This window comes from Pangasianodon hypophthalmus, chromosome 1 (genome assembly GCF_027358585.1).
Source record: "Pangasianodon hypophthalmus isolate fPanHyp1 chromosome 1, fPanHyp1.pri, whole genome shotgun sequence".
NCBI classification, from domain to species: Eukaryota; Metazoa; Chordata; class Actinopteri; order Siluriformes; family Pangasiidae; genus Pangasianodon; species Pangasianodon hypophthalmus.
Genome location: NC_069710.1, coordinates 22712477 through 22734281, shown reverse-complemented (window position 1 = coordinate 22734281; position 21805 = coordinate 22712477). Strand labels below are relative to the sequence as shown.

Genomic DNA, 21805 nt, shown 5'->3' with positions numbered 1-21805 from the left:
GCATGGCAATTTTTTTAAAGGACAGTTTTTCTAAAATTCTATGAGTCTGGGCACAGTTTTAAAAAATAAGAAACTCTATCATTAAGTCAGCTGCTTAACCTTTCAAGTAACAGACCAGCTAAACTCAAAATCCTGTTAACATTTCCATTGTCCCTGGGATGATAAAATCCAGATGATGTCAGGACGACATGCAGTATTAATAATAAAGAAGAAACTCTTATTCCCTTCTCATTCCCACAGTTTAATGTACTGCAGTTTAGCAAGTTATGTTTGTAAGACAAATGCATAAAAACAAAACTTTTCTAATTACTATGAGGAAACATTTCCATTGCAAGAAAACATTTAGGTTGAGATTTGAATTCAGATTTGCTTTTGTGTTGTGGGATTTTGCATTGCATTCTGGCAATTGTGTAGTGATATGCATCTCTTGGCCACCGTAGATAAGGCAGAATATATGGCTATGAGCTTTCTGTGCAACCACCTTCTGCTCCTCACAAAATATTTATTAGCAGATTGCCTACAGCTGTCTGCTCTAGACATATCTAGAGATTTGGAGCTAATGTGTATAAACCTAAAACCTGTTGATATGAGTTCCAAGCGACGAAAGCAAAATCAACTCTGATTTAACGCTAGGTTGTGGTGGAAGGCACAGAGACCTCAGCCGTGCTGAAAGACCTCAGCTCCCTGACTGAGTATGAGATTGCTGTGTTTGCTGTGTACGCAGCCTCAGCCAGTGAGGCTCTCAGGGGCAGTGAAACCACACGTGAGTTACACACACACACACACGCACAAACACACGCACACTAACACAAACATAAATGCCCTGAAATCTCTACTTCATACTCACACTACACACAGTACCTTCCTGTAGAAACCTTATACCATATGCTATGTAATTTTATTATGCACACTGTTAATGCTTATTCGTGCACACTAGTTGTAACCATTGGTTGGTCCGAGAGTGACTGAAAAAAAATGCCATGACACTTTTGTAATATCTGATTATATGGTAATCATGCATGTGTGTTTTCAGTGGCTCTGCCTGTGGTCAGTGGTCTGGAGCTGTATGATGTTACTCAACACACCATGCGTGCTCGATGGAGGCCTACAGAAGGGGCTACTGGGTACATGCTTGTGTATGCACCCCTAATCAGTGAAACTATTGATGAGACTGAGGTAAGAAATCAGCAGCATATATATGTTTGGGTATCACACCACATTTCAGACCACGTTTCATAGCTACACATATGCTACGGATTAAGGATACATTGATACTGATACTAGTATTAGACATGGGTCTCACACTATGCTTATTTACTTTTATTCATATTCACAAAAAATTCTCAGGTACCAACATCCGGTTCCCTGTCATACTATATGACGTAAACTTAGTGTATGTTGCCATGCTAATAGACAGACGATGCAAAATGACAGCAATTTGAATTTATTTCACGATTAATGATGGCTGTCAAAGCAAAGCAGACAGCAAACTGTGCTCTGTGAAAATATCAACGGGAGGAACTTCAGCATCTTCATGTGCACTTTTTGTACCCACTATTTAAACCGGGAAACATATTCATGGTTAAGTGTAAAGGTCCGTAACAGCTCTGAGTAGCTTACTCATTTCAGTATCAGTATCATTATCAGTGAGTATCAGAAACATGTACTCAAACTCATATCTGGTCTGAACAAAAATGGAATCACTGCATTGCTATTAGAGATGTTTATTTTCTCTAACACTGTTGTTTTTAGTCATATGCAGCCTGAGCCAAATTTATTGACTGTCCTACTTTCAGAACACTTGAATTAAGCAATCAATGCCTTCACGCTTATTGTGATGCATAAAGTGTGCTGCGTTCTTATTGACTAAATGGAGTTTTCATTAATAAACCACTGAAGAGGCAAGTGGATTGAAGCCCCGATAAATGCTTTAAAGATGATGGTGGAGGACTTGTTTTGCTTTGCAGGTCAAAGTAGCAGACACCGTGACAGACTTTGGGCTGGTGGGTTTAAGTCCGGATACAGAATACACAGTGACAGTCTATGCCATGTTCGGAGATGAGGCCAGCGATCCTGCTACTATGCAGGAGACCACCTGTTAGTGATTTTTCCCTGAAACACTCACACACAGTACTGCTGTCTCACTCGCAGCTCAAAATGTTACTCGCAGCTCATAATGTTACATAATACAGAAAGTAAATCTGGATTGTATTTTTTAACATTTACTTATGGTTTAAGAAGTCCACTTGGTGACTCAGTAGAATACAACTAAAATGAACTAAAACCAGATTGAAATGATAATTGGGCATTTTTTTGAGCTCTAGCTATAGTCTGATTTCATGTGTATATTCAGTGCCTCTGAAGGCTCCTCGTAATCTTCGTGTCACTGAGGTGGACCACAACTCGGTGCGGCTCAACTGGGATGCACCGTCAAGCACAGTCAAAGGCTATCGGCTGAAGTACGTCAAAAGTAACGGTGCACAAACTAATGAGGTAAGTTATTATCTATAATACGCAACCGAATAAGATGTTGAAGCTACCAACCTCATAGCTCACCCCATCACATGACAGCAGTATCAGTGTGGAAAACATTAACAGTATGACAGTGCAAAATAATGTTTTTCAAACTACGTACTGTTAAATCTACTAGAACATTTCTGCAAAGAGAATTGTTAAAATGATCACTTGTAGGTTTCAGTAGAAATACTATACTCTGTATTTGGATTTAAAAAATGGACCTGGAATTAACAAGACTTGCATTTTTTAAATCACATACACTACATACTGGCATAATGTAACAAAATAGTATAACTATTTTTTGATATAAAAAAAATTATAAGTGATATAATTTTGATATAAATAGCATTATGTAAGTGAACCGTCACAACCATGGCTTGTTTCTGCATATAAACTATGTTCAGATACTTAATGTGATTTGTATTTTGTAACTCAGGTTGATACGGGTCCAGTTTCTAATGTATATCTACGGAACCTGGCCTCCCAAACAGAGTACACAGTGTCTGTGTTTGCTGTGTATGATGGGGATCAGTCAGAACCCCTGAAGGGCGTTTTCACCACAAGTAAGGATAGTTCATTTAAGGTCCATACAGAATGTAATAATAAAAATAATTTTGCTGTATAATTTAATGTTGCGTTTTCTTCTGGCCTGAGCTCAGATTTGCCCAAAAGCCTTCTCGTTTCCAGATGAAGTACTATTGCTGATACAGTAGTCTATTACACTCAGCAAGCATTCATTATCTGCAGTCAATGATAGATCTGTACTATCATTTTCACAGGCAGTCTGCCAGTGTCATCTCAGTAATCTAATGGCGCACAAAAATTTTGTATAGCTTTCCTCTATCTTTAAAAAGTAAGCGTAGCAGCTGTTTCAGCAAGTTTACTCGGGGCTAAAATCAATCATACATATGCTAATTTGCAGATTATGTTCAAGCAAAAAATGCAGATGTCAGTGTAGGCTTACTTTGTGGCTAGAAATTGCATGACTGCGTACCAGAATAGTGCAAGGGTAATTTTTAGAATGTACAGTATATATTTATTTTTCTGGCTAATAAAACTACTTGATTGGTTCTCTATCTTGATGTCACACAGAACTCGTTCCAGCTCCACGGTCCATTAAGATTGATGAGGTGACACCAAATAGTTTCCGGGTGAGCTGGACACAACCAGGGGACGGAGTGGAGCTTTATAAACTCGCCTGGAGATCCTTAGGAGGAGGAGACACTAAAGAGGTCAGAAATATTACACACTGTATATTCAAAAACATTTGGAAAACAATTGAAAGTATATATGGCAGACACAGAGGCTCTAACTACTTGCAGAAGTATTGTAATAATCATAAATTACCAACAAAAGAGTAGAAGCATTCGGATGAGTTGTCAGTGGTGCAGTGACTCACTTTTATCACCGTGCAGTGCTAAAGATAAAATGCCACAGACCTGAAGGTTCCCATATTTCTGACCTTCACCTGAACATGATATTCAGGAAATACTGTCAGCTAGAATTTAATTTTCCCAGTTGCTACAAAAAATGTTGGGACAAATAGCGAAACACTCTCAGTGAGGCATTTCTCATCAGACCAAGGAGCATGCTGTTCCTCTCCCCACAATTCTGCCATGAATTCCTGACAGATGGAATTAAATAATTGATTAAGACTGAACAGGAGAAAGGACATTTTGAAGGGAATGTTTTTTTTTTTTTAAAGAAAGTATAGGTTTATACAGGTATTTGATATCAAGATATTTATTAGGTACTTGAGTCTTATTTATTAGCTTTTCATCAACAATTACAATGTAATTTTATATTTTATATATCATCACCAGTACACCCCCTGATCAGGTATGTTTATCCAAATGAAGGTATTTCAGCTTCTTGTTGCAATACATGGTATAGAACATTATGAGTGTGTGTGTGTGTGTGTGTGTGTGTGTGTGTGTGTGTGTGGTAAAATGCATCAGAGGTTTTTATGACTGGCCGGGAGTTGGTGCAGCTGTACTTTACAGATAGTGCTGCAGGTCAATATGTTTACTGAGAGCCGTCGGAGCAGAAAATAATGACACGCCATGAGATGGGGCTGGAATGGCACTGCAGCTCCATGACCCACTGCTGCAGACATATTTTCACAAATGTCCAGACTCACTTTGATGAAACGTAAAACCAAAATCTATTGTGTGTATGATTATGTGTACACAACTGCTGATATATATCAAACAATATTTTGTTTCAGTGGTGTGATCAGTGGTTTCTCTACTTGCACTGGTGGTGTAGTGGTGCTACTGTGTTTGTCACCGTGTTAAACAAAATATATGCTGCTTTTATATAACTTTCATATATAAATATTAGGGGTGTTATGATACACAAAATTCAAATTCGATACAATACGACGATATGTTGGTGTTCAATACATTTTCGATATAGCAAAAATAAGCATTGTCTACATATGTGCCTTCAGTTTCCATTTTCAATTGATTAAAACCTCCAGCATTAAAAAAAGTGCAATAACTAAAACTTACTAAAACTTTATAGTGATACTAATAATGATCCTCTCAGTCATGTAGCAGCGTATAATGAAACAAAAACTGTGCATGTAAGCATGGCTAAGCCTTCACTGGTGGTGACTCACAAGGAGGCGTGTCTGAAGCACAGGAACTTTCCTATTCTTTTGTTAGCTAGTTGTGCTATCAGAGTCACAGAGCTCTCTGTAGCTCGAGATGTGTTTGTGAATCCTGTGTCCCATTCCTCACTGTGATTTCTTTAACCCAGATTGAATCAGCAGAAAAACAATGTGCTTAGTTCAAATGTTTATTACACCTCACATATTGTTTGATAGGTGGAAGTATTAAATCGAGAGCCTCCAATCTAACAATATATGATACACCATATCACTATACCTCTTCCAAATATACATAAAATTGTGTATACACTAGCTTTTCTACTCTTAATACTACTCTTACTCTAAATGCAGACTGACAGTCATGTTTTCCATTCATGTCTGATTCATACATCTTTTTTTCTGTTTGTGTTATAAAGGTGGTTGTACCAGGCAACATAAATACCTATGTGGTGAATGATCTTTCTCCTCTTACTGAGTATGAAGTGCTGTTGTCTGCTGTCTATAGAGATGAGGCTGAGAGCAGTGCTGTACCTGCTTTAGAGACCACATGTAAGACATTGTGTTAAAAAAATCAGTTGACTTTGGCATATGGATAACATTTAGTTGTTCTAGATGCCGGTTTGTTTAAGAAAGTACAGTATTATATTTTTGAAAACTGGGCCAAGAGTTTTTTTACTGTTGTATATCTGAAATACATTTTTTTCCAACTCTTTGTTTCATTAAATAAATGTTGATGTATTTCCATTAGTCTTAATGACAGCTATGGTATATTGTCTGAATTAGTTAAGTCCTCTATGTACTCTGGTGTGTTGTCAGTACTAAAAACACATCACATCATCTTATTACTTTGTCATTATTTTGACTTCTGTTGGTGAAGTCATCTTCTGAGATATAATTTGGTTAGATGAAATGATGCCATTTCCTGGTAGTGGACTTTTGAACCATACTATCTATATTACCTTAACATAACCCTTGTTTTTTTTCTTCTCTCCAGTGCCCATGCCTGCTACCACAGCCTTCCCCTCTACAACCCCACCAGGTGAGAACTGACTGATGTGTGTTTGGTCATGCTGCTGTGCTGTGTGAATCGGACAGTGGAAGAAGCTCGTGCTCATGTCCGCAGGGAGAAAGAGTGAGCGGCAGAGAGCTCTTTGTTCCCAGTCTCTTTGCTTCTTTCTCCCTGACTCGTATCCTGGAGGAGCCAGATGGCACTTGTTTACTGCTCCAGCAGAAACATTGTTTACTGCTTCAGGAGAAAGCACCGCGGCACAGCCTGCTAAGTGGCTTAATCATTTGTGCTTTAGAATTGTTTGTGCTTTAATAGTTTATTACATTAGTCTAGTGGCAAGTGGGCAGGTTTCCATTAGCAATGTCTCACAACCTGCTGTTGCCTTTCGTGCACTTGTGATGCCTTGTTTGGGTGGAGTTGAATTGAGAATGGTAGAGTGTTAGGGAATGCGAAGAGATAACTCATTGAGCTGTGTCCTCCAGTCATGCGGCTGGGAGTGACGAATGTGCTGGTGGACGATGAGACCACGAACAGTCTGCAGGTCAGCTGGGACATTGATGATGCAGATGTTGAGCAGTACAGAGTGACCTACGTCAGCCAGAGAGGAGACCGTGCAGAAGAGTCGGTGAGAACACACACACACACGCACACACAGCCAGCATATTGGTCTTGCTATCCTTGTGAGGGTCTTCTACTGACAATTATTAATGCGGCTAATTAATGTCCACACATAAACCTAACACTAACCTTAACCTCAGTAACCAAAAGAAAGCATTTAGGCTCTTTTAGTTTTTAAAAAAAATAAAAGATGTAGCTGGGTGGCACGGTGGCACATTGCCAGTTCACAGCTGCAGGGTCCCTGGCTCGCTCCTGAGCTCGAGTTACCGTCTGTGTGGTGTTTCAGTGCATATTCTCCCTGTGTTCACATGGGTTTTTCCTCTGGTTTCTCCAGTAAACCTGCAGGCAGGCAGGTTGGCTCTTCTAGATTTCCCCTAGGTATGAATGAGTGTGTGAATGTGTGTGTGCATTGTGTTCTGTGCTAGACTGGCATCCTATCTGGGGTGAATTCTCCCACCTCCCAGTGTTACTGGGCGTGGATCCAGATCAACCTTGATCATGACCAGGATAAGGCAGTTACCAGGATGAAGATGAATGAATGATTGAAAAAGGTCAAAGTCAAAACTGTCAGATATTTCTGTCAGATATTTCTTGTGAGGACATTTGGTCCCCACTAAGATTTAAAAACATGCCCACACATACATAAACCAGAAAACAGTGAACCTATCAAAAGTCACAGAAGAAATTTTTGACTTGAGTGCTCTGTTGCTTTTTATAAAAAAAAAAAAAAAAACCATTAACACAGTGACAGTACCACCAGTAGTATTCCAGTGAGGTCCTGTAATGTCAGGATTTTCTTCTCTCTCACCCCAAATATAACATGAGAAATTTATTACCACTGTGTAGTGAGAAAGGCTCAGAAGTAATCATAACCCCTTAAACTCCCAGACTTACTTTCCTCACACTTGTAACTGCATACCATTCCTATTAGCTTGACTGTAGTTACTGAAAAAATGTATCAATCTATCTGTCAGTTAGTATGCATATGCACGTTGCAGTGCTTTTTTCTTTTTTTTTTTTTTTTTTTTACTAATATAGGCAGCTCTTGAGATGTTCATGCTCTCTCGATTTTAAGTTGCTGTAAGGAATGCCTCTGGCTCAACACCCTTTGGGTATTTTTGAACACTGTTCCCTGTAGTGTAAACATATCTGTCTCTTGAATCAGTTATTTCTCAGAATCCTTCTGAGAGGATGAGCAGACGCTGCATTTGGAAAGCCACAGTCGTTTTTACGCTACATTTTATTGACATTGATTCGACCTTGGCTTGCCACGATTATAATCTGCCATGGTGCTGTTCAGCTAAACATGATAAATCAGATCTGGCCAACAGAGAGAAGTCATCTGACCCCCTGTTTCTCGCTGATAAAATATTTAGTTATCCTTAAGGAAACAGTTTGAAATTATTTTCGCTGCAGTGTATGTCTAACCATCAACCACACCTGAGTTTTAATTCTCAGAGTGAGTCACTGCAGGTCGAGCCGAGAGAAAGATAAAGGAGGCAGGAGCAGGACAAAGGAAATTCCATTATCTCTTCAACTGACATTTAGGTCACTGCCACAGAGACATGTTGAGAGGGATAGATAAAAAAAAAAAGAAGAGGGAGAGTAGGAGGATGAAGAAGACCAGAGAACAACACATTCTCCATTGCTCTTGGAGAGGAGTGATATGAGGACATAGTCATTTTGAGATAGATTTTCAAAGAGAGTTGGAGAGAGCGAGATAAGGAAAGCAGCTCTAGTCATCTGGTTTCAGCACCACAGGTCTGGTGGACAGCTCCACTAATAGGAGTTCTGTGGGATCGTGTACCTCCAGCAGAGTGACTGACGGAGTGTACGCTTGATAAGGCTCATTGAACACGGCAGGTTGTACACATTGGAGCTGAAATGAATCATTATCAAAAATCCTTGCTTAACATGAAGTTAGTTGTAAGCCAGATGCTTGTCAGATCTTATTAAGATTTAAAAGAATTTTATGTTGATCATATCTTTAATGTCTGTTGTGATTGGCAAAGTCATTCCCCACAAACATGAGAAAAGTTCTTGCTCCTCTCATTTTAAGTAGCTCTGTTATTTACAAGTTCAATAATAAGTCAACTGAGTTAATGCTGCAAACCATGGTTCTCGTAATTTTTTCCCCCCAGTAATAGTTTATTTTTTTATTTTTATTTTTTTAACTTTGTATATACAACTTTTAAACCTATAAATTCCTTTGAGTAAACAGATCCTGGCTAATGTTGATAATAGTCAGTAGTTTAAAGATTCTAGCAAAACAAGAATTCAATAAAACACATGTCCATCCTAGTGACATATTGGCAAAGCTCCAGGGTCCTGGGTGCAATGTGGAGTTTCACATGTTCCCCCATGAAGGTTTGTGCCAGGTTCTTTGGTTTCCTCCTACTGTCTACAAACACGCAGCAGGGTGGATTGCCTACACTAGATTGTCCATAGGTGTAAATGTGTGTGTATGTGTGTGTGTGTGGTGCATTTGACTGGCATCCCACCCACAGTGAATTCTCCCTCTTTGCACCCAGTGTTGCCGGGATGGGCTCCAGATCCACCACGACCCTTACCGAGGGTGAATGAGTCAAAATGATGACTTGTCCGTCCCTTTGGTTATGTAACTTGCTAAGGGTCTTGATTATGTAAGTTATGTAACTTAGTAAGGAATTGGTCACATAATAGGTCAGGTTAGGTCAACTCGAATAAGTCAAGACCGCTGTTTTCTATTCAGTAAATTCAGGTAATAGTTTTTAATCCCTTTTCTGCATAATGTCCACTCAATGTCTGTTTTTAGAAAAATGTTAAAATGTTAATCGCCTCCAGATTACTTGAGGCCATTACTGTAATTTCACCTAAACCATTATCCTGATTTCTCTTGCTCACTAGACTATTTGCCATTCTCAGGGCAGCATGTCTCTGGTATCTGTCCAAATTTTCTACACAAAACCCTAAATCAAATAACAGTTATTTTTTTGCCAAACTAGTTTGTCATTGAAGATAGATTTTTTTTTTAACCTCTGAAATTAGATCGTTCATGTAACATTCCTAAACTGTGTACATTTTGTACATCAAGAATACTGCTATACTTTGTTGAGAAATTATATTTTCTAAAATTTTGTTCTATAAAATAGTTCATAAATCAAAATCAACTATTTTTTGAACATTTTACTTATATTATTATCTCCTTTTTACTAATATCCATATATTCCTACACATGGATGGTCCATTTATTTATTTTAAAATAAGTGATATTTAGAAAAGGTCAAGGTTTATACAACATAAAATTTGAAGTATTAATTGATTAATTGATTATTTTCATACTTCCTGGCTTGACACAGATTATGCCTGACCACCACATTATCGTCACACATAGACAGATATTCACATAGAAACAATTGCTGGATCCAAGAGATCCAACATTGTGTGTGTGTGTGTGTGTGTGTGTATGAGAGAGAGAGAGAGAGATTGATGATGTGTCTGTGAGGAGTGACTACAGCAATATGGATAGCTCCCTTTGTTTCCATTGTAACTGCCACATTTCAGTAAGCAACCCACCTTAAGTGACCCTTCTTAAAAGTAAACCAAGATTCATCTGTACTTTACAAACTTTTATATGAAAATTGTTACGTTTCTCTCTGCTACATTCCAGGTGCTGGTCCGAGGTAGTAGAAAGAGTGTGATATTGCAGCCTCTCCTCTCAGACACAGAATACAAGATCACAGTTAACCCTATTTATCCGGAGGGAGAAGATAGCGCATTCTCTCAGTCCTCCGTTGGCCGTACATGTGAGTCTCTTCTCTTGTCCTCTACTGCCACATTACAAATGACACATTACTCTAAGTTGATAGCTTGCCAGTGAACTATATGTGTATTGTAAATGTCATGACATTGACTTTATTGCCAAAACTGCTAGAAATGGATTTTTTTTTTGTGCAAAATTATACAAGAGAGTACAAAACATAATGGATGCCTACCTAATACCTATATCAAACATTCCCTGATAACTCATATGATCATTTGGGAGTTTTATTGATCCCTTGACTCAAATATTAGTTCACTAAATGTATTCTAGGTGTGTGTACAAACTGTCGTATTGTAAATATAAATATATCAACGAGTTTACTGAAAAAACTATCACTGCTGCCATGATGCATTTCTACTTCCATTTGCTGGGTTTTTATTTTTGGGCACACTACGATTTCAATCCAGATGCAGTTAAAAAGCCATTGAAGAGTTAATATATTTTGTTACATTTTAAGTTATGGGAGAAGTGAACTTGTATGTGGATGCCTCATGCCTAGGCATTAACGTCTTTAATGCTTCACCACAGTTTTTAGGTCATATAGGAGTTTTGTTACTATCTACTGAGATTTTTAGGTAAATCAGAGTGCTTGTGGTCTCATAACCCGGGTTTGATCCAAAATACATAAATAATAATAACATCAGCTTATTTTCATTTGTTAATGCTAACTAATTGAGTAAACTATATTAGTTTAGGGAACCTTAATGTAAAGAGGTACCTAAAAATTATATACATTCTAGTGTTCAGATATGTAATCTTATTGTACTTGCTGTTTGTATAATAAAAAAAATCCACTTTAAAGGCCTCACATCATCTACAGCTTCTGTACAGATGTGATACCCTAAACAGACTTTTTAAAAATGCATTTTTTGTTGCCACAGTTTCTCTATGAGCGACAGTGTAAACAATGCTATGACAAGAAACACAAATGCTGCTTCCACTGTGAATTGGGAAAAAGGTCGCTGAACAGCAAACATCAGTAGAAAATACACTATTCTTGTAACTTGTCAGCAACCATTTTATGCAGATGCAGTTGGCCAAGGCCAGAGGTTCATTCCTGGCCCCTGTGGAGTGCATTTTCAATCAGGCAGCCTAATATTGATTTTACTCTTTAATAAGCTTAATGAAAGCCATCCATTACAGCACCACTCTCCCAGCAGTAATGAAGTGATCAAACTAGCCTTATTTCCTCTGATGGAATTGATTATGTTTAGCATACTCTCAATGATCACTTTCCAATGACAATTTACTGTTCTGTGACTTGCTGATTAGAAATGTTAATGACACCTTGCAGTGAACTCTAACTGAAAATGAACTGGAGCTTGTATTGGTTATTTGCATTAATGTCTTGATTAATATCAATTCCTTAATCTTATCTGTTCTTGTTTCTGATTGCATTGTGGGTTATAACAAATGTCAGTAGGGTGATTTATTCTGTAGAGGACTCACTGTGTGACAAATGATGAGATGTGAGATTTTTAGGCCAAGATCATAAAAGCCTTTTAATCCTTATGTTCCTTTGTATAGTTAAGGGTTAATATCTTCTTAAAAGAACTCTAGTTTGGAATCCTTTCACATTCTGTTGTAGAGTTCTCTAACAAACTATGGACAACCGAAGAACCCTTAAGAGTTCTAGCTTTTCTATACTATTCTACATCATGGCCTGTAAATATCCAATAATATACCCTATGATGCTGGGCTTATGGGCACTTATGAACAGTATAGATGGAAACAGTGCATCACATGTTTGTGGGATGGGTCTTGGTGGCATCATTTTTCTCTGTTTACCACTTAGTTCACACATTTTTATTTTACACACTTTTATTCATGTTGTTAATCTCAGGGTAAAAAATTATCTGAACATAATCTCTAATCTCTGTTATATATATATATACTGTACAGTAGCCAAACAACCTTAAGCATATAAAGGTTTACAACAGAAAAGATGTTTAATAGTGTTTTAATCATCTAATATTGCTCCACTTTTAATAAAAATTCAAAATGGGTCATTTGGAAGTGAACTGAATGAAATGGTTAAGGGTATTTTGCTAACCTTGAGACTAAAAAATAATTAGCTATAAAAATAATTAGCCATCGGTAAGTAACATAATACAATGCCTTGGTTACACTGAACAACAATGTAACTGAGTGTCTTTTGACTATGCATGTAGATCAGATCTTCATTAGCTGGCTAAATTACCTGGCATGGAGGTTATTACGATGAAAAGGAATAAAAATGTGTGTTAAAATGAGAACCATATGGGAGATTTGTGAACCTGGCTGGGGATAACACCAGGTGAAGACAGTGATAATTGGGACTCTGAGAGAATTAGGACGGTTGGCAAATATGACAGTGATGAATGTTCTAGCTGCTCAGACTGAAGGCACCTGTTAGGTATTGCATTAAAACCTAGTGTCTGCTGAAAGCTGCTGTAGGCTTCGAGTAAACACAGCTGTTCCTTGTTATGATTATGTTTTCCCTTTGCTGGCCAGTACCACTGACTGCACCCAGCAACCTGAGGGTGTCTGAGGAATGGTACAACCGCTTCCGCCTCACCTGGGACACACCTGCCTCACCCACCATGGGCTACAGGATCATCTACCAGCCTACTTCTGGTGTGTATGTCCATGCTCACAATCACTTACACACCTGAATCTGTGGTCTGAACAAAAACCTCTCCATGGGAGGCAACACCAAATATTAATTGTGTGGGTCCTGATAATTTTGAAAAAAGTGTTTTGCTGAAATAGTTTGCTACTTAAAATGTTCCTGAGTGGTGCAACAGAAAAGCTTTTGCCCTATCTTTGCATGATTGTGAGTTTGAATCCGAAGGATGCCATAGCTATCAGTGGCTGGGAGTCTAAGGAGCACAATTTGCCACGCTCTCTGAGTGGGAGGGATGGCACACTCTCTCCCCTGTCAATCAGAATGACACTAGCCAAGGAAGAGGGTAGATAGCACTTTCCTCAGAGTGTGTTACACTGCCCTGTGATGCAGCATGAGCATCAGTTTGAAAAGTTGTGGTGGCTGGCTTCATGTCTTGGTTGTACTAGCCATGCTACCAATCGTCCCCAGTTAGTATACCCTCGTGCTAACTGTGCTCCCAACCCTCTTCCATGCCATAACATGTGATGGGGCGAGCTGGCTTGTTGGTGAGAATTGGCAAAATGACCAAAACTGTGGTTAAATTGGGGAAAAAATCTACTAATGTTTGAAAAATATTGTGTTAAACTAATACAGTGTCCCTATATTTATGATTTGCTGTCTGTTTTATGGATTAAATGTTGCTAACTGCAAGCGTTATTTCATCTTACTCTTTTTATTTATCTGTTTTTGCCTTTGTTCGTGAAGGGTGCCAATAATTCTGGAGTTGATGTAATTTATACATGGGAATGCCTTTAGGTTTTTAAATAAAGCTTTTAATGTGTAAGACAAGGCCAAATTGAATAAATGCTGCTGCTGAAATTGTGAAGCTAAGTGTGTGCAAACATCTGTTTCTACATCTGCTGGTCTGTATATGACCATTCTTCCATCTGCAGGATCCGTTTCAGCTGTAAACAGAAACTCTGATTTTGGTTGTAGAACACCAGAAGGAAAAATATCCCTCACTTTCAGTGTTTTCCACTGAAGCCCTTTGAGTGGAGACTAAAATTGAGCTTCTATAAACTCCTGATTTATATTAAAAGTCGAGTCTGTGGTGGAGAGAAGTGGCTACTCCACCTACGTTTAATAACTTGTTAAACAAGCAGAGCTGCACACACTGCAGATACATCATAAAACTGCTGCTCATTTGGCTATTGGATATCAGAAATCTGCCTGGCTTGTGTATACGTGTGTATGAGTATTGAGTAAAGGGTCAAGAAAATCTATACTTTAATATACTCTAGATTTGTATGGATCAGCTTTCCTCTATTATCTACTCTTTTGTTTAGTCTGTGATCTTTCTGTGAAGGTATTGGGGTGGGTGAGCTTTGTTCCATGTTGTTTTCCTTTTTCATTATTTGGTCTTCTGCTACGCTGAACTCTGATTGTCTTTTTCTTTTGTACTATTCTGTGCAATGGAGCAAGCTAAATCCCTGCCTGATTAACACGCTTCAGGTGAAATTAGTTTGTGTGATGGCGTTGTTAAGTAGTGAATTAATGCAGATTTCATTTTTTGAAATTGAAATTTAAATCTACATAGCTTTGAGATGGATGTACAGTATATGTATGCTGGCGTTTGTGAGTATGTGTGTTATTGCTTGTTTGTTGTGTGTTGTGTTCAGTGTCGGGTCCTGCTCTGGAGACGTTCGTAGGAGAAGATGTGAACACACTGCTGATCCTCAACCTGCTGACTGGCACTGAATACAGCGTTAAGGTCATTTCTTCATACACAACAGGCTCCAGTGAGCCTCTCACCGGCACAGCCAAGACACGTGAGTCTGTCTGTCACAAACACACACACACACAAACTAGGGATGTAACTGAATACTAATACATTATTCAGAGTGAACAGAAAATGTGTTTTAAACAGATACAGACATGAATAGGAGAAGCACTATACATTTTTAGAAAGCTTGCCAGAAAGCTTCATAGGGCATCTGGTTGAGAATAGAGGTGTGACATGAACTAACATGAACATGTGGTGCTGACACATTTACAGCATCTTTAGCAACTGCCTGGTCAGGGTTGTGGTGGGTTAAATTAGGCTGCTAGTTTGTTTATATTTTGGGAAATGGAACCAACTAAATTTGTTATAAAATATTACAGGCAGGTGCAAAAAAAAATCCTCTATTTGAGATTATAAACTTGAGTAATGTAGCTCAGGTTGAGTAACTGTCAGAGCCAGAATTCACAGATCATACTGGCAGCGCTGATTTTCAATGAAAGAATGAAAAAAGAATGAAAAAAGAAAGTAACTGAATGAAAAAAAAAAACTTCAGTTTTTGGCCACACCCATTTCTTCAGGTTTCCGTTACAGATACTTCTTCTGATACCGATATGGATATTTGGATCTCTAAACAGATACACATAGTGGCATTGTGTTTCCCCCTAACATGCACATGCACATACACATACACATAGTCTTTGGTGGTCAGATCAGATGTCCTAGGTGACAGTGCTGCCTTTAAGTACTACTAGTTTACTGTCTTTTTTAGTGACAGTAGAGCTTTGCCCAGCTTGTGTTACACACAATCCAATACAGTTTATTTGTGTATCACCCTTCCCATTTCCCCCCCAGATTTGCTCACATCAAACTTCCCACCCACCAGCCACTTCTCCCATATTGCACGACAGCTACCAGCTGGGGAGGGTGAAGTCTAACACGTACTTCCTCTGTGATACATGGATCCAGCCAACCACATCTTTTTTAACTGTTGCTCATGCTGGGTCATAGGGCAGCGTAACACTCGGAGAAAAGAGCTATCTGCCCTCTTCCACATACTTGAGCTCACAGGCGCCCATGATTGGCTAGAGTTTTTGACAGGGGAGAGAGAATATGCCATCTCTCCTACCAAGAGATTACGACCAATTTTGCTCCCCTTGGCTCTCAGCTAAGGATGGGTATGGCAACATTGGGATTTGATCTCACAATGATAGGCCAAATGCTTTTGACCAAAAGTCAACTCCCTGAGATGACTGAGGAAGAAATTATGAGAGGAATCAGAGTCAAAAGGGAACCCATAAATCATTACTCTTCTATAGTTGTATACTATAAAATCAAACAGTACTGAATGTATTGAAAAGATATCCAGTGTGCCATCATAGTCTTTATTATTACAGCAGCAGTTCTTAGGTATAAGTCTTGTGATCTTAAATTCTTCCTTTCATAACCATTAACAGAACTCTTTCTGAAACAGAGATGGTTTCATGACAGACAGCCAAAGGAATATTAATGTTCAGATGCACAGCTACTGTAATAACAGTCCTTTGCATATAAATGTGATAGCGCAGGCTGTATCACAAACTAATACATTTCTGAGCTTTTCTCATCAAATAGGAAGTAGATTGGGTTTTTTTTTTCCAGTGAGGCCTGCGGGTACACAAAAGAATTCTGGTGTGCCATTGTGTCACTCTCTCAATTTACCTTACCTAGATAAGCAAGAGCAGTGCTGGGATGCCAAAGTCTTGGGATGCCTTTATAAGAAAGATCCCTTTTGTCAGATAGCTGCCTAAAACACCCCACAGGACATACCTGCCACACATCATCAGATTCTTCATAGGAAGCTTCCATATGTGTCATTGTAATGAAGGCAGTGCTAAGATGTTATTGTCTTATGATGACAAAATAATACTGTCTAGCTATTTGAAAAAGCTATTTACCTCCTGTTTGCATCATCTGAGAGAAATTGGAAGGCTGCTGTAAGATACGGTAATACACACAAACACATTTGCAGTCTCCTGTTAGCTATGCTTTTTAAGGTAATGGATTTAAATAATATGTATTAATAACTATATCTAAATATCTACATAATACTTTCTCCATTGGTGATTCATATAGTTTTACCTTGAAATAATTAAACCCACAATACCAGGTTTTTCAATTGACTCTATTTTATCATCCAAAGCCAGAAGCTCCTCTCAGCAGGAACATAGCTCATTAAAATAATGTAGCTTATATCAGAAAGGGAAGGTTTGTGGCATGCATTATTCAAAACCCTGAAGGCTAATCTTCTGTATTGTGCCATATGTTTGGTGCAGAGTTGTGAGTCTTTATGCTGAGTTTTTTGGACACCTAAAAAACGAAAAGGCTTTGTCGTTTCATATTCAGCATCCTACATGCACCATTAATGAATTAAAAGATTTTTCGGTGAATATTCATGTCACCAAATATTATTGATGTGCATTGATGTTTGTCATGATTCATGGGGCAGGAACCAGAATTCATCTGCAGGGAGTGAACATCAGCACTGAAACTGTAGTCAGATGTTAGAATTCAGTCTGTTTTACGGTAAACCATAAGAGGAGTATCGTACTGAGAAATCTAGACCATGTGGCTTGTGGCTTTGGTTTGTACTAAAATGTGTTAATTCCAAAGAAAGCTAATTTTTTTCTTTTTTGCACTAGTGTTCTTTGACACAGCACATTTTGTGCGGTTTCCAAAAAAACAAAGTCTGGTTAGGACCAGTCTTTTGGAAGAACCCCCACAGAAGCAGCATTTGATAGGAATGCTGTTTGAACCTTGTTTTCTTTTCCTTCAGCTTTGCGTGTGCTGAACACATCTACCAGAATACACCCCAAAGCTTTAACAATTCAGCAGTTATTTTTTTTAAATGTGTAAATGTTTTATGGAATTTTAATTTAATATTTTATCAAATTAGTCTATCATAGAGCAGTGACATAGCAAGGAATTAATTTCAGGGGTGGGGGGTGATGAGGCAATATCCTAATAAAATCACAGCATGATATATTCATGTATTCAAATGTGGAATGTATTCATTTGATGTTTGGACTGGTTAAATATGGAATAGCAATGATGACACGTACTGTATACAGTCAGCTGTGCTGTGTGTGTTGTGTTAATCACCCACAAATAAGCATTTGGAACTGTCATAAAATATTTACCACCAACCCCCCCACTCCCCACCCCCAGTTACTGTATGTTTCTGATTTGTAGATTAAAACTTGTTGATTGTATTATATTAAAGACAACAAATCCAAAAGTAGAATTTTTATATATCCCATTTTTGCTTTAATGATAGTGTGCACTCGAGCTGGCATGGACTCCACAAGTTTGTGCAAAACCTTATGATCCACTTTAGATCAAATCCATCGGCGTTTCGTCCGAACACATGGTTCAATAGAAGAGATTAGGCATGAGGAAAATCTGACCAGAATCTTGCAGTGCAGAATCCTGAATATTAAATATTCAAGATAATGAACGTTTACTTTCTTTGGTTTAAATATTTCAAAAAAATTCTAAAACTTTCTCTTTATTTCCAATATTAAATGAAAAAAAAAATCAATTTTTCTTCATTGTGGTCTCAGACTTTTGGACCCCACTGGAGTTGATGAGTTAAATTAGGTATAGAAATAATTACAACATGAGCTGTACAGTACACCCAGTGTCCATGGTTATTATTTAGAGACCTGGTCTAAAGAATTTTTAACAAAATAAATATAAGTAGAAAGTACTTTGAAAAGTACACTTTGTGTCCTGATGATATTTGGTGTGTGTTGCAGTGTTTCTGGGAGTCAGCGGGCTCAGTACATACCAGGTGCAGATGAACAGCATGTGTGCACAATGGCAGCCTGTCAGCCAGGCCTCCCTCTACAGGGTCACCATCGAGTCCCTGCTCAGTGAGTCACACACACACACACACACACACACACACACACTCAAAAAGATTTCATCAAAGGGAAACACTGGCATGTTCAGTTCTAACCGTAGTTTGTTGATTTGAAAGAATTGGATACGCTTTGACTCTTTCCAGCATAGTCATCGTGCTCCTTCTATGTTCTTTGATGGCATGCTTTGACAGGACTCATGTACTTTTTGAAACAGCACTGCTCTCATTTAATGCATTTTATTTTTTTCCCATCCCTGATGCCCTAGTATTTCTGCTCCTCTGGAAAGTCTGTAAATCCACCATTTCATTTGACATTCAGGAGTCGCAGCACAGGAAATTTCAGCACAGTAGCACTATTGAAACCAGAGCCAGCCTCTAGCTGCATTGTGTGTAATGATATTATGAATGAATTGTTAGAAATTCAGAATGCTTTCTGCAGTGAATCTCTTAGATGGTCTGTTGTGCAGGTGCTCTGTAGGGGTCTAATGTATAACTCATACAATGAGACACACATTTTAAACCAAGCTCACAGGAAAAATTGCTGTATGAGTAATATTGATGTATATGCATTTCAGTGTTTCAGTCTAATAAAAGTCATTGTATGCAATAAACAACCAAGGACTGAAGGTTACCAGTTTATTTTCTTAGGCTATACCTTGCTGGTTTCATCCACATGACTTATGAAATGTTGAGCTGAGGACTTTGTACACGTGTGAGAAAGGAGAGGAGGTCCCTGCTACTTTCATAAATGTGACTGGAGTAAGAAGTGCAATTTGTTGAAACAACTGCATAAAGAAAATGTCTTGAATAACTGTAAATATCAACCAGCGAGTCTTGCCAAATCCTTGAATTATTTTACACCAAGCTTTAAATAATGAAATTATTCCCATTGTTTGAGAAGCTCAGAACACAGCTAACAAATCTGATTGAAAGCATATTTAATCAGACTTGTTGGCAGATTATGATTATTCCGGGTTGTATTATTATCAGTGTCATGTGGAGAAATGCAGAAAATGAACAAGTGTCCTCATACAGCTCCATAAATTTTAATGTTAGCCAGAGTCCAGAGATAGAAGCTGCAGATAAGCTTTTGGGGAAAAAAACTTGGAAAAGAGTTCTGTGTTTTTTTGTTTGTTTGTTTTTTTTTTTGTTTTTTGCATCCAAGATCATATTACAGTGTATTGTTTCTGGTTTGATTGGTCAACACCATGACAGGCAAATGAGAATGTATGAAGTAAACTCTTTGACATTGATATTAGTAGGAAAAATTGTACAAGGAGAGAGGAGAGAGAAAGAGATAGCTACACAGAAGGAAAGGAAGTAAATGCATGATTTGGGCATGTATACTAAGAAAGGATAGAATCTTTTATGTAATTCACTTTTCCTTGACCTCACTGACCCATCTGAATATATGAACCTGGTGCATTTTTCATTTTCTCTGACTCCAGTATGGCTTTGAAAAATAATTACAGCTTTGAAGGTGATGAATAGCAGCTATTAGACCAACTGTCTTTTATCATTCCATGTCTTGACTCTGACCATACACAGTTTTCTCATATCCAATTTATTCACAGTTCCTCATACTGTAGGATAGAAGTGTCAAGGGCTGACAAGGAGTGACCATAACTGCACTGGACGTGTTATGCATTGTAGTAGAGTAAAGTTAAAACACAGGCCTGTGCTGAATTGTGTCTTATTGTCTTGCTGAGGATGTGCTGCCCTGAAGGATTTAGTCACCTGCTCCAGCTAATGTCAGTTCAGTTTTGTTCCAATTAGGTTATAGCTGAGCTCAAAGTGTTGTGGCAAGTGAGCAGCACTCCTCAGTAAGTCTTCTCCACTCATCTCATGTTGCTTTTGACTTGCAGATGGTCACAGACAGGAGCACAGTTTAAGTGGTGGTGCCTCCAGGCAGTGTTTCTTCAACCTGTCGCCTAACACGCAGTACAAGATCAGCGTCTACACACAGCTACAGAACATGGAGGGCCCTGCCGTCACCATCATGGACACCACATGTAAATGACTCACTGTCACTGAGATGACTCACTTTCAAATCGGATAACACTTCCAAGTAAAAAGGGGAAGTTATAGACGTAGTAGATTTCCCCTCAGCTCTTTGGACAGCTGCAGTGTTTCAGCAATTCTCTACTTTCTGCCAACACACATATCCATGTGTCAGTGAGTGGCAGCAGTAACAGGTCAATGATTCAGACTACTTCTTAGCCAACGAGGTAAACAGAGCTGCACTCTGTCTGCACACTCTCTGTCATTGTCTGGGAATCAGATTGAACCAGCCCCGAATAGAGCAATGCATCCGTTCTTAGACGTGAAGTCACACAACTGGTTTTGTGTTGAGATATTGTGTGATTTGTTTTGTCCTTGTTTTTCTGTTATAGTTCCAGCTCCAACCCAGCCACCAACTCCACCTCCCACCACTGCACCGATTCCCACCATCCCATCAGCTAAAGAAGGTAACAAGGGAGGAAAAGAGAGAAGAACATAGAGGAAGGGTGGTGGAAAAGGGAATTCTGTAGTATTTTTAATAACCGGTTTTGTTTTATGTTGGTCTGCTTTGTCTCTATGAGCTGTGTGACCTTTCACTAATGCATGTCTGATCTGACAGCTAACCTTTTCTAGGTCTTTGAGCCACATAATTCAATAAATATTCTGAAAAAAATCTTATTGTACACAAGTGGCAAAGACAGATATATACAGCTTTACTCGTCATAACCACAGCAAGATTCCTAGGGTTGAATTAATAATGAACATTTCCAGTGTCCAGTCAAACTGGACGCAAATTCACAACATGTGAGTTAATTTGATTGAGGATTTCGCTGTGCGGGTAAACTTTTCGTCCCTGTCCGTGTTTTAATGCTCTAAGTTGGAATTTCATCAAAAGAAAAATAGCAACTCAAAAAACCTAAACACAGCACTCTGCCCACAGGAAATTTATGTGCCCATATATCTCATGGCTAAG

The 21805-nt window shown here is 38.5% G+C and overlaps 1 protein-coding gene across 5 annotated transcripts in view; it reads left to right on the top strand.

Moving 5' to 3' along the window:
* Positions 1-21805, top strand: part of col14a1a (collagen, type XIV, alpha 1a) — a 90213-nt gene that overhangs the window by 27510 nt on the left and 40898 nt on the right. For all 5 annotated transcript variants that reach the window (XM_053233013.1, XM_026939729.3, XM_053233018.1 and 2 more), the window contains 15 exons: positions 634-763; positions 1034-1176; positions 1968-2097; positions 2354-2493; positions 2954-3080; positions 3610-3749; positions 5548-5680; positions 6126-6170; positions 6623-6765; positions 10408-10543; positions 13054-13176; positions 14827-14976; positions 18725-18841; positions 20697-20843; positions 21225-21299. In XM_053233013.1, coding sequence (XP_053088988.1) covers positions 634-763; positions 1034-1176; positions 1968-2097; positions 2354-2493; positions 2954-3080; positions 3610-3749; positions 5548-5680; positions 6126-6170; positions 6623-6765; positions 10408-10543; positions 13054-13176; positions 14827-14976; positions 18725-18841; positions 20697-20843; positions 21225-21299 — 1879 coding nt within the window. The remainder of the gene's footprint in view (positions 1-633; positions 764-1033; positions 1177-1967; positions 2098-2353; positions 2494-2953; positions 3081-3609; positions 3750-5547; positions 5681-6125; positions 6171-6622; positions 6766-10407; positions 10544-13053; positions 13177-14826; positions 14977-18724; positions 18842-20696; positions 20844-21224; positions 21300-21805) is intronic.